This window comes from Pan troglodytes, chromosome 19 (assembly GCF_028858775.2).
Source record: "Pan troglodytes isolate AG18354 chromosome 19, NHGRI_mPanTro3-v2.0_pri, whole genome shotgun sequence".
Classification (NCBI taxonomy): Eukaryota; Metazoa; Chordata; class Mammalia; order Primates; family Hominidae; genus Pan; species Pan troglodytes.
The window spans coordinates 64,359,626-64,372,916 of record NC_072417.2 but is presented as its reverse complement, the minus strand read 5'-3'; the positions used below and the strand labels follow the sequence as shown (position 1 = coordinate 64,372,916).

The 13,291-nt window shown below is 42.4% G+C and overlaps 1 protein-coding gene across 32 annotated transcripts in view; it reads left to right on the top strand.

Annotated features, from left to right (window-relative positions):
• MBTD1 (mbt domain containing 1) overlaps positions 1-13,291 on the top strand; it is an 83,581-nt gene that overhangs the window by 25,210 nt on the left and 45,080 nt on the right. For 31 of the 32 annotated variants that reach the window (XR_010153336.1, XR_010153337.1, XR_010153335.1 and 28 more), the window contains one exon: positions 10,563-10,764. Coding sequence is in view for 28 of the 32 variants with exons in the window: in XM_054671198.2 (XP_054527173.1) it covers positions 10,563-10,764 (202 nt within the window). In the remaining 4 variants the exon portion in view is untranslated. Of the gene's footprint in view, positions 1-3,749; positions 3,816-10,562; positions 10,765-13,291 lie in introns of those variants that run through there. The other variant, XM_016932583.4, reaches the window with a different exon arrangement.

The window sequence follows — 13,291 nt, the reverse complement described above, 5'->3', positions numbered from 1 at the left end:
CATAGGCAGCCTTTCACCATTGAGTATGATGCTAGCGTTAGGATTTTCCTAAATGCTCTTTATCAGGTGAGGAAATTTCTTCCTAGTTTGCTAAGAATATTTTTCAGGAATCAATGTTAGATTTTTGTCAAGTGCATTTTCTGCATATTTCAAGGTGATTATATGGCTCCTCTTTGGTCTGTTAATGCGGTGAATTTATTGATTTTCAAATGTTGAATTAGTTTTACATTCCTGGAAGGAACATACTTGGTCATGCTAAGTTCTTTTTATATATTGTTGGGTTCAATTTGCTAAAATTTTGTTAACAATATTTTCATCTAGCTGGGCATAATGGGTCACACCTGTAATTCCAGCACTTTGGGAGGCTGAGGTGGGTGGATTACCTGAGGTCAGGAGTTCGAGTCCAGCCTGGCCAACGTGGTGTAACCCCCATCTCTACTAAAAATACAAAAATTAGCTGGGTATGATGGCACATGCCTGTAATCCCAGCTACTCAGGAGGCTAAGGCACGAGAATAGCTTGAACCCAGGAGGCGGAAGTCGCAGTGAGCCAAGATGTCACCGCTGCACTCCAGCCTGGACAACACAGTGAGACTCTGTCTCAAAAGAAAAAAAAAATTGCATCCTATATTCATGATATTTATTCTGTAGTTTTCTTCTAATTGCTTTATCTGGTTTGGGGATCAAAGTAATACTGGCCTAGCAGAATGAGTTTGTAAACTGTTTCATCCTATTCAGTATTCTAGAAAAGTTGATATATAGGCCGTGCGTGGTGGCTCATGCCTGTAATCCCAGCACTTTGGGAGGCCAAGGTGGGCAGATCACCTGAGGTCAGGAGTTTGAGACCAACCTAACCAACATGGAGAAACTCCATCTCTACTGAAAATACAAAAAAAATTAGCCAGGCGTGGTGGTATATGCCTGTAATCCCAGCTACTTGGGAGGCTGAGGCAGGAGAATTGCTTGAACCTGGGAGGCGGAGGTTGCGGTGAGCCGAGATTGCACCATTGCGCTCCAGCCTGGGCGACAAGAGCGAAACTTCGTCTCAAAAAACCAGAAGAAAAGTTGGTATGAAGTCTGTAGTATTTCCTAAGTAGAATTCCCCAGTAAAGCCATTTGAGCCTAGAGTTTCATTTGTGGGAAGATCTTTAACAAATTTAGTTTTTTCAGTAGATACAGGATTATTCAGGTATGTTTCTTTATGAGTGACATTTGGTTCTATGTCTCTGAAGGAATCTGTCCATTTCATCCAAGTTGTCAAATTTAATGTCATAAGGTTGTTGATAATATAGTCTTTTTAATATTTTAATATCTGTAGAATCTGCAGCAATGTTACTTTTTTTTTTTTTTTTTTTTTTTTGGAGAGGGGGACAAAGTCTCTCCTCTGTGGCCCAAGCTGGAGTGCAGTGGTGCAATCTCAGCTCACTGCAACCTCTGTCTCCCGGGTTCAAGCGATTTTCCTTTCTCAGCCTCCTGAGTCGCTGGGATTACAGGTGCATGCCACTATACCCAGCTAGTATTTGTATTTTTAGTAGAGATGGGGTTTTGCTACATTGGCCAGGTTGGTCTCGAACTCCTGACGTCCTCAGGTGATCCACCCACCTCGGCCTCCCAGAGTGCTGGAATTACAGGCATGAGCCATCACGCCTGGCCTTGTTACTTCTTTCATTTATGATATTGGGATATTTTGTCTTCTTTTTTTTGTTTTTCCTATCTCTGATTTGAGGTTTATCAGTTTTATTGATCTCAAAAAACCAACTTTGTTTTCATTTTTTTTCCTTTTTTCTATTTTTAGTTTCATTTATTTTCACTTGGAGCTTTGAGTATAGATTTTCTGGTAAGAATTTTTAGAAATCTGAAGGCAATACATTGATCAGTCTTGCTGTTGAGAAGTCCACTGATATTTTGATTCCCTTCTCTTTTTGTGTAGCATAGTGCCGAAGCTTTTAATACCAGTATTGGCAGAGTTGTGAATTGTTATAATGATACATGTTGGTATAAATTTTTTTTTAAATCATTAAGCTGGGCTTATATGGTCTCTTTAAATATGGATGCCCCATTTTGGTCTTGGAAATTTGTTTTGTTTTGTTTTTTTCTTTTATGTAACTTTGTTCCCATCTGTTTTCTCTTTCTTGAATATCTCTTAATTGGATTTTGGATCTTCTAGGTTGAACTCTTATTTTTTTCTTTCTTGTTGCCTAGCTTTTTGTCTCATGTATACACACACACTCGCTTTTTGAAAGATTTCCTTGACTTTATCATCCATTTATTGAATTTGTTTTCCCATTTTTGTTTTTAAATTCCAAGGTCTATCTTGTTCTCTGATAGTATCCTATTCTTACATCTCTGAAGAATTCGTAATTTTTTTTAGCATTTTCTTATGCTGTTTGCTTTTCTTCTGTTTCCTATAGATGCATCTTTCCTGGAGATTTGTTTTGTCCTTTCATATACTTAGAGGCCTTAATGGTTAGGTACTAAGCACCTGATTAGACTGTCTACCTGAGTAGAGCTTGTTGACTGCTGAGCTTCACTGTGGTGATTGGTTGCTTTTTAATATCTTTCCTTTGATGTTCTGCAGTTTTACTATGGTCTGTTTAGATGTGGATACCTTTTTGTTGTGCTTAATTTACATTATAGTTTTATCTGTGAATTCATGTTCTCTCTCTCTCCCTCACTTTTTTTTTCTTTTTTTTTTTTTTTTTTTTTTTTTTTTTGGTGAGGGAAGGTCTCGCTCTGTCACCTAGGCTGGAGTGCAGTGGAGCAATTGTGATTGCACCTCACTGCAGACTGAATCTCCTGTGCTCAAGTGATCCTCTCATCTCAGCCTCCTGAGTAGCTGGGACCACAAGCACATACCACCACAGCTGCCTAATTTTTTTTATTTTTATTTTTTTGTAGAGGCAGCGTCACACTTTGTTGCTCAGGCTGGTCTCGAACTCCTGGCCTCAAGCAGTCCTCCTGCCTTGGTCTCCCACAGTTCTGGGATTATAGACATGAGCCACTGTGCCTGGCCTAATTCATGTTCTCATTTCTGCAGAATTCTTAGCCAGTATCTAATTCAACACTGCCTTTCTCCATTCTCCATACTCACTCCTTTAAGAATTCTTATTAGACTTTTATTGGATCTTTACATTCTGTTCTCTTATTTTGACATCTTGTTTTCCAGTTTTCTATTTTTCTTTGCTGCATTTTGAGTGTTTATCATGTATCTTCCATTTTTTAATTCTCTTTAGCCATGTCTAATAAGTTGGTGTTTGTTTTATATTGCTTATTTTTCAACAATATTTTTCTTATTAAACAACTCATAATGCTTGTTTTATGTTCTGTCTCTGTCAATTCCAATGCCCAAAGTATTGGGGATTCTTAATCAGTTTCTGCTGATGCTTGCTCATGGTGGATTACTTATTATGTGTTTGCTATTTGATCGTGCGCTCATACTTGATAAAATTGGTGGGAATGCTGAAAGGCCTGAATGGTAGGTGACTTATTTCCTGATCTAATTTAGGTTTGCTTCTGCTAGGTATCAAAGGGCACTGGTAGCCTGGAACCACTTTAATTTCTTGGCCTGGGAGTTCCCTGACCATAGAGGGAAGAGAAAATTTCAACCTCAGACTTAACTCATGAGGTCAGGCCTGTGATTACAAAATCCCAGAGAAGCCTCTTCACCGAGAGCATGGACCTGAAATGCTCCCTCGTAGGTCTTTTGAGTATAATCAACTTCTTTCTCACTCATCCTTTTAATGAAGTTGCAGGCCTTTCAGGGGTTTTGGTCTAATGTAGGAGTTTCCAGTTAAGCGCCCTCATCGTAAATAAAAGGTAAGTTTTACATAGGATAAATCAATTATAGTTTATATATTAATATTTAGTTCGCTGGTATTCTATCCTAATGTATATTAAAAAAAAAAACTTAGATAAGTCACTGTAGTGTTTGCAAGGGGGAAAAAGTACAAAAAAAAAAATCACTTCAGAAAACCACATTGCCTAAATAGAATAAAGCTTACCAACTAGTGTTCCTTAGATTGGGAGTATGTCCAGGTATTCATTCCTGCAATACTTAGGACAGTCAGAGGCCTTAGGCTGGGTGCATCCAGGGGTTTATTCCCCTTGTGTTGTGCAGATGATCATTTTCTGTGTGTGCTAGGACCATGGAAAAGATCAGAGAACATTTCTCTAAAACAGTCCTAAAAGATACTCTAGAAAAGACTGCGTACTGTATATTCCTCTTTAATCACTATAATGTTCATAAGCATATTAAAGTCTCCAGAAGACCTTGACGTGAGGAAAATTTCCCAAACATCTTTGACCATGGTACTTTTTAAAAAAAATACTAACAGCTTGTAATTATTGAAAACAAAATATCTGTAGTCATTGACCTCCTGAAATTTTAAGGCTATATTCCCTGAAAATAGAGTCAGAATAAGATATTCTGGGTTGACATTTAAGGGTCAATAATCTTACATTAGCTGCTAACCAAGTTGGCTATATATTAATAGTAGACAAGCCTATATGAAAACTATGGATATAAAAGGTCTGGCCGGGCTGGTGGCTCACACCTGTAATCCTAGCACTTTGGGAGGCCAAGGCGGGCAGATCACAAGGTCAGGAGTTCGAGACCAGCCTGACCAACATGGCGAAACCCCATCTCTACTAAAAATACAAAAGTTAGCCTGGCGTGGTGGCAGGCGCCTGTAGTCCCAGCTACTCAAGAGGCTGAGGCAGAAGAATCGCTTGAACTCAGGAGGCGGAGGTTGCAGTGAGCTGAGATCGTGCCACTGCACTCCAACCTGGGCAACAGAGCAAGACTGTCTCAAAAAACAAAAAAGAAAACTATGAGTATAGAAGGTCGCCTCCAAATGGAGGTGAGCTGTATGACTCCTATTAGAACGTAAAATCTAGCCAGTGTTTATTAAATGTGTAGAGCAGGCTCTGTGATAAATAGTTCATAGTGTCTTCCCATTGCCTCCAGGAAAAAATCAGTTTCTTACCCTGGCCTACAAGGGCCCTCATAATCTGGCCCCTACATCCTCTGACCTCATCTCCCATACCTTTCACACTGGGTGCCAGCCACACTGGCCTCCGAGTGTGCTAAGTTTATTCTAGCCCAAAAGCCCTCGTCTTGCACTTTCCTTTGCCTAGAATATGCCAGCATCAGATATTTAAGTGGCTGCCTTTTTGTCCTCATGGTCTTACCTCACTGAGATTGTTCCTCACTGCTGAATCTCAGCTAATCGCCCCTGCTTGAGTGACTCTGCCCTCACACAGCCTTGCTTGGTTTCCTCCTACCAGTAGCTTACAGTCTTCCTGAAAACCATGGATCTTGTCTGCTTTGTATGCTCTTCTGTCTTTAGCCTTGGTTACTATGAGACCCACAAATACTTGATAAATGTCGAATGAGTAAGAGAAGAAACCCATAACTTGCACAAGTTCACAGCTAACAAGTATCAAAGTTGAGTCTTAACCCATGTTTGTCAGAATTCTGTGTTCATAACACCACACTGTATCTAAATGTGGTTGTCCCATTCCCTTCCACGTTGTCAGTTCAAAGTGCTATTAGAACTTTTCTTTTGTATTGCCTTCAAGGTCTCACTTCATCTTTTAGATCTTCTGATTGTAGCAAATCTTGATTCTTTGAAGATACCTTTGATTTATAGAAATACCTAAAAGTTATTCAGAACCAAATCTGCTGAATCAGGTTAGATGACCAAGCTAGGGAAGACTGATGCAGGGAACAGGAGGAATAATTCCGAAGTATCCACAAATGATAGGTTTTTCTTTTTAAAATTGTATCTAAAAGGCAGTACTAAAAAAGTATACTGGCTGGGTGCAGTGGCTCACGCCTGTAATCCCAGCATTTTGGGAGGCCGAGACGGGGATCATGAGGTCAGGAGATCGAGACCATCCTGGTTAACGAGGTGAAACCCCATCTCTACTAAAAATACAAAAAATTAGCCGGGCGTGGTGGTGGGCACCTGTAATCCCATCTACTTGGGATGCTGAGGCAGGAGAATGGCGTGAACCCAGGAGGCAGAGCTTGCAGTGAGCCAAGATTGCGCCACTGCACTCCAGCCTGGGTGACAGAGCAAGACTCTGTCTCAAAAAAAAAAAAAAAAAAAGTATACTAAAAATGCCTGGGCTGTGGCAACATTATTAGAACGTGTATATAACCTCCCAAGGGAACTTCTTTGGTAATGTAATATTTCCATTGTGTGGACTAAGAAATCAGTTTTTGTAGCTTTCATAGCTGCACCTGATACAACTGAAAATTAGTTTCCTGTCTCAATGCAAATGTTTAATACCTGACAATGACATGTGGATGGTTTTATCTTGTCAAACTTTGGACAACAGATTTCAGCCTTGTTACTGGTCATGTAATACTAGCTTTGTTTTGTGGTCATTTAATACCAAAAAGAAGGTAGACTAGCCAGGAAAAAAAAATTTTAGCTTAAAGTGTAGTGTGAGAGGATTAAAAAAAAACTGTATCTATGTAGCAAAAGAAAAAGGATAGGTGCCAAATCTCAAAGATTCTTGAGTTGATAGTTTTCATCTCTCTGGTTATAACTCACTTAATGTTTTGTAATGGTTTGGTTTTGTTTTCTTGTTTGTTTGTTTAGTAGAGATAGGGTCTCCCTATGTTGCCCAGATTGGTCTTGAACTCCTGGGCTCAGGCAGTCCTCCAGCCTCGGCCTCCCAGAGTGCTGGGATTACAGGCGTGAGACACTGCACCTGGCCCATTTGTTTTTTCTTTTTCTTGTTTTTTTTTTTTTTTCTGTTGTTTGTTTGTTTGTTAGGTTTAGGGACATGAGCTGGGCCTCAGCCAGTGGCCCGTCTCCTGTTTTTATTTTGCCTTTGAGATACCTTTCCCTTTTCCCACCCACCCACCCCCGAGAAGGACTCTTACTCTGTCACCCAGGCTGGAGTACAGTGGCGCCATCTCAGCTCACTGCAATCTCTGCCTCCCGGGTTCAAGCATTTCTCCCTGCCTCAGCCTCCCGAGTAGCTGGAATTACGGGCGCCTACCACTGCTCCCGGCTAATTTTTTTTTTGTATTTTTAGTAGAGGTGGGGTTTCGCCATATTGGCCAGGCTGGTCTCAAACTCCTGACCTCAGCCTCCCAAAGTGCTGGAATTACAGGCGTGACCCACCGCGCCCAGCCTCCCAATTTTTTTTTTTTTTTTTTGTCCTTTTTATTGTCTCTTATTTTCTTTTCACTTCTCACAAAGCCTGTAGTTATGCAATTTATTTTGGAAATGGTTAGAGTAGCAATATTAGTTTTTTCTTGGTTTTTTTTTTCGTGGTTTGAATGAGGCAACATCTTGGAGGAGACATAAGACTAGCATTCACTAAAGATGATATAACTTCTTTGTATTTTTCTTTGAAAAGGAAATTTTTTTAATACTTCTATTTTAAGTTCATGGGTACTTGTGCAGGTTTGCTACGTGGGTAAATGTGTGTCGTGGGGGTTTGTCGAACAGATTATTTCATCACCCAGATACTAAGCCTAGTAGCCTAGTACTCATTCGTTATTTTTCCTGGTCCTCTCCCTCCTCCCACCCTCTACCCTCCAATAGGCCCCAGTGTCTGCTGTTCCCTCTATGTGTCCATGTGTTCTCATCATTTAGCTCCCACTTATAAGTGAGAACATGTGGTATTTGGTTTTCTGAGGAAATACTGTTTAGCTTGAGAAAATTGGGTTGGGTTTTAAACCATTGTTTATGTTTTTTTTAAAACTGAATAAATATATATGTAGAAATATTATCTCCTACAATTTCTGAAATATTTGCCATCTTAAAATTGTAAAAGGTAAAATTTTCTTTCTTTTTTTTTTTTTTTTCCTTGAGACGGAATCTTGCTCTGTCGCCCAGGCTGGAGTGCAGTGGTGCAGTCTTGGCTGACTGCAACCTCTGCCTCCTGGGTTCAAGCGATTCTCGTGCCTCAGCCTCCCAAGTAGCTGGGACTACAGGCATGCACCACCACGCTCAGCTAATTTGTATATATTTTTAGTAGAGACGGGATTTCCCCACGTGGACTAGGCTGGTCTCAAACTCCTGACCTCAGGCGATCTCCCCGCCTCAGCCTCCCAAAGTACTGGGATTACAGGCGTGAGCCACTGCGCCCAGCTGAAAGGCAAAATTTTCTGTTAGACCCTTCAGAGCTTTTAGCAGTGATTTTTTTTTTTCTTTTCCAACATGATAAAGTATCAAGCAAAGTGGTTCTTGGTTTTGAGTTTGAGACAGGGTCTCACTCAGTCACCCAAGCTGAAGTGCAGGGGCATGATCGTGGCTCACTGCAGCCTCGACCTCCTGAGGTCAAGCTATCCTCCTACTTCAGCCTCCCAAGTAGCTGGGACCACAGGTGCAAGCCACCACACTCGGCTAATTTTTGTATTTTTTGTAGAGATGGAGTTTTGCCATATTGCCCAGGCTAGTCTTGAACTCCTGGGCTCAAGCAATCCACCAGCCTTGACTTCTCAAAGTACTAGGATTACAGATGCGAGCCACCATGCCCAGCCAGCAAAGCAATTTTTTTTTTTTTTTTTTTTTTGGAGACAGAGTCTCGCTCTGTCACCCAGGCTGGAATGCAGTGGCTCAATCTCAGCTCACTGCAAGCTCCGCCTCCCAGGTTCATGCCATTCTCCTGCCTCATCCTCCCCAGTAGCTGGGACTACAGGCACCTGCCACCACACCCAACTAATTTTTTATATTTTTAGTAGAGACGGGGTTTCACCGTGTTAGCCAGGATGGTCTCGATCTCCTGACCTTGTGATCCACCTGCCTCGGCCTCCCAAAATACTGGGATTACAGGCGTGAGTCACCGCGCCCAGCCCAAAGCAATTTTTAAAAACGTCTGTGTGTTGGCTGGGTGCGGTGCCTCACACCTGTAATCCCAGCACTTTGGGAAGCCAAGGCAGGCGATCACTTGAGGCCAGGAGTTCAATACCATCCTCACCAACATAGCAAAACCCCATCTCTACTAAAAGTACAAAAGTTAGCTGGGCATGTTGGCACTCACCTGTAGTCCCAGCTACTTGGGAGACTGAGGCACAAGAATCACATGAGCCTGGGAGATGGAGATTGCAGTGAGCTGAGATCATACCACTGCACTCCAGCCTGGGTGACAGAGCGAGACTCTGTCATCAAAAAAAGAAAAAAAGCATCCATATTTTCTGGATACTCCAAATTGGTCTAGAAGTTTAGTTTTAGAGATGAAAGGCAAATTTAAATTGTTTGTTATGTATATTTCACCACGATTTTTATTTTATTTTATTTTATTTTTGAGACATGGTCTCTCTCTGTCACACAGGCTGGAGTGCAGTGGCATGATCTCAACTCACTGCAACCTCCACCTCCCAGGCTCTAGTGATCCTCCCACATAGCTGGGACTACAGATGCGTGCCACCACACTCAGCTAATTTTTGTATTTTTTGTAGAGTCAGGGTTTCGTCATGTTGCCCAGGCTGGTCTCAAACTCCTCAACTCCTCAAACTCCTCTGACCACCTCGGCCTCCCAAAGTGCTGGGATTATAGGAGTGAGCCACCATGCCTGGCCCACAGTTATTTTTATATGGTTTTTTTGTTTTGTTTTTTTTTGTTTGTTTTTTGTTTTGGTAGAGTGGGAGTCTCACCATGTTGCCCAGGCTGGTCTCAAACTCCTGGGCTCAAGCTATCATCCCACCTCGGCCTCCCAAAGTGCTAGGATTAGGCTGGGTGTGGTGCCTCACGCCTGTAATCTCAGCACTTTGGGAGGCCGAGGTGGGCGGATCACCTGAGTTCAGGAGTTTGAGAACAGCCTGGCCAACATGGCAAAACCCTGTCTCTACTAAAAATACGAAAATTAGCTGGGTGTGGTGGCATGCACCTGTAATCACAGCTACTCAGGAGACTGAGGCAGGAGAATCACTTGAACCCAGGAGGCAGAGGTTGCAGTGAGCCGAGATTGTGCCACTGCACTCCAGCCTGGGCAACAGAGTGAGACCGAGTCTCAAAAAAAAAAGTGCTAGGAATATAGGCATGAGCCACCACGCCCATCCCATAATTAAAAAGAAAAAAGAAATCTGGGCGAGGTACACTGGCTCACACCTGTCATCCCAGTGCTTTGGGATGCAGAGGCAGGACATCCCTTGAGGCAGGGAGGTGGCTCACATCCATAATCCGAGCACTCTGGGAGGCTTGGGTGGGCAGATTGCTTGAGACGAGGAATTAAAGACCAGCCTGGGCAACATGGCAGAACCCCATCTCTACAAAAAAAAACACAAAAATGTTTATGGGATGGTGGCACTTGCCTGTAGTCCCAGCTACTCAGGAGGCCAAGGTGGGAGGATCATCTGAGTGCGGGAGGTGGAGGTTGCAGTGACCCAAGATTGTGCCACTGCACTCCAGCCTGGGTGACAGAGCGAGACTCTGTCTCAAAGCATTTAAAAAAGAAAGAAAGAAAGAAAGAAAATGGTTATTCCTCAGGGCTGCATTTTCATTTATCAAATCTCATTTACCAGAATTTGTGCTAGGGTCTTTTAGGGGGTGTGTATGAGTGTTGTGTCATGTGTCACTGGTTTCTCTTATTTCAAAGACTGAACATTCTTCACGATCTGAAAGGAAAAGAAGAGATTCTTTCGGGATGTTTGACGGTTATGATAGCTGCAGTGAGGACACAAGCAGCAGCTCCAGCTCCGAAGAGAGTGAGGAAGAAGTCGCTCCTTTACCTTCTAATCTCCCGATTATCAAAAACAATGGGCAAGTCTACACATACCCAGATGGTAAATCTGGCATGGGTGAGTATTTATAACCTTCACCTGTTCTACAGCTTTATGTTTAAGGGTGTGTTTTCATTTGGTTTCTTCTGTCATTTCCCCTTCCTTAGAATTATTAAGGGGCAGTTTGAAGAGCTGACGTTTATAATTCGAGATAAGATCACTGAGTTGGTGTTTAACTCTTTATTTTGCCTACCTCCTGGTGGAAAGCAAATACAACAACAACAACAAAAAAAGGCCAGTGAGAAACTTCATGTGGATATAAATTTAGTAATTAGATAAGAAATGCCTCTGTAACTGAAAGTATAAGTGCATAGGATAATGGGCTTATAAAGTTGAAAGACACATTTGAGGTTGGGCTCCCTCCTCTATATTAATTTCTTATAATTTCTGTTTTAACACAACTGGTGCTTGGATATTCTCTGACTCAGTAAGGAATTTCTCTCTGCCTAAAATCTGGCTTGAAAAAGAAAAAGGAAATGAAAAAGGAAGCAGTTTCATTTCTTAGTATCTCAAATTACTAGAATAGTGTCTTTATTGAACCAAAATTTCCTTCCTCCAACTTTTATCTTTTGGTCTTAGTTTTGCCTTTTTAACTTTGCTTCTGGGAGTCTGGAAAGTTTTGCTTTTTAAAGCTACACAGAATAATTCTAATCCTTGTTCTAATGACATCTTTTTTCTCCACAATAGAACCCTTCGTTCTAGTTTATCTCTAAGGCATACCAAGGAGCCATAGTTGCTTCAACCATTTCTCTCATGGTGTATCCCAGTGATTTAGTTCTTTGATATCCTGGTCACTGTATTCTGGGGATACTTCAGATTATGTGGTAGTAGGGTAACAAGTCATCCTGATTTGCCTGGAACTGTCCTGGTTTTACCATTGAAAGTCCCACATCCTGGAAATGTGGGAACCAAACAAATGGTCACCCTGTGTGAGGCCAGAAAATCGTTCAACCTTTATCTCCCCTTTTCAAGGCACTGTTTCCATTCATGCCACCAAAATTGCTTTAGCTTTCTTGAAAATGATAATGAACTTGTAAATAACTGATGTCCTTTGACCTTTACCACATGAACTAACCCAGTTTAAACCAGTCTTACTGCAGTTAACTTTTTAAACCCAAGATGTAGGACTTTGGATCTCTCTATATAACCTTTTTCTTACTAACTTTCAGTCTTAGAAATTGTTGTTGTTGTTGTTGAGACAGTCTCACTCTGATGCCCAAGCTGGAGTGCAGTGGTGCAGTCTCGGCTCACTGTAGCCTCCACCTCCTGGGTTCAAGCAATTCTCCTGCCTCAGCCTCGCAAGTAGCTGGGACTACAGGCCTGCACCACCATGCCTGGCGTATTTTCATATTTTTAGTAAAGATAGGGTTTCACCATATTGGCCAGGCCGGTCTCAAACTCCTGACCTTAAGCAATCTGCCTGCCTCGGCCTCTCAAAGTGCTGGGATTACTGGGGTGAGCCACCACGCCCAGGCTTTTTTTGTTGTTGTTGTTGAGACAGTCTTGCTGTATTACCCAGGCTGGAATGGCAGCAGCAAGATCTCGACTCACTGCAATCTCTGCCTCCCGAGCTCAGGTGATCCTCTCACCTCACCCTCCCAAGTAGCTGGTACTGTAGGCACATGCTACCATACCTGGCTGATTTTTGTATTTTTTTCAGAGACGGGCAATTTTCACCATATTGCCCAGGCTGGTCTCAAACTCCTGAACTCAAGCGATCCACCTGCCTCAGCCTCCCAAAGTGCTGGGATTACAGGTGTGAGCCACTGCACCCTGCCCAGTCTTAGAAATTTTTTATTGCTAATTCTGTCATCTAATATTGAATGCTGTGTCATCTAATCTTCCAGTTTTATATCATTTTCAGTTTTGATAATTCTGCCCTGTTGGTCCTATTCTAGTCTTTTGGTTAAAAAGATGAATAGCATGGCCAGGTGCGGTGGCTCATGCCTGTAATCCCAGCACTTTGGGAGGCTGAGGCAGGCAGATCATGAGGTCAAGAAATCGAGACCATCCTGGCCAACATGGTGAAACCCCGTCTCTGCGAAAAAAAATTGAAAAAAATTAGCTGGGCATGGTGTCATGTGCCTGTAGTCCCAGCTGTTCAGGAGGCTGAGGCAGGAGAATTGCTTGTACCCGGGAGGCAGAGGTTGCAGTGAGCTGAGATCACGCCCCTGCACTCCAGCCTGGCTGCAGAGCGAGACTTCAAAAAACTAAAAAAAATTATGAACAGCTCAGGGGCTGATAGAGAGTCATGCAGACCATATCAAAAAACTTCATTTATCAGGATTCACTGGGTTTGGTCATCCTCCAGTTAAAACCTACCTGGGTGTCGCTGGGCGTGGTGGCTCACACCTATAATCCTAGTACTTTGGGAGGCTGAGGCGGGCAGATTGCCTAAGCTCAGGAGTTCGAGACCAGCCTGGGCAACATGGTGAAACCCCATCTCTAACAAAAAATTAGCCAGGCATGGTGGCGTGTGCCTGTAATCCCAGCTACTCAGGAGGCTGAGGCAGGAGAATTGCTTGAACCCGGAAGGCGGAGGTTG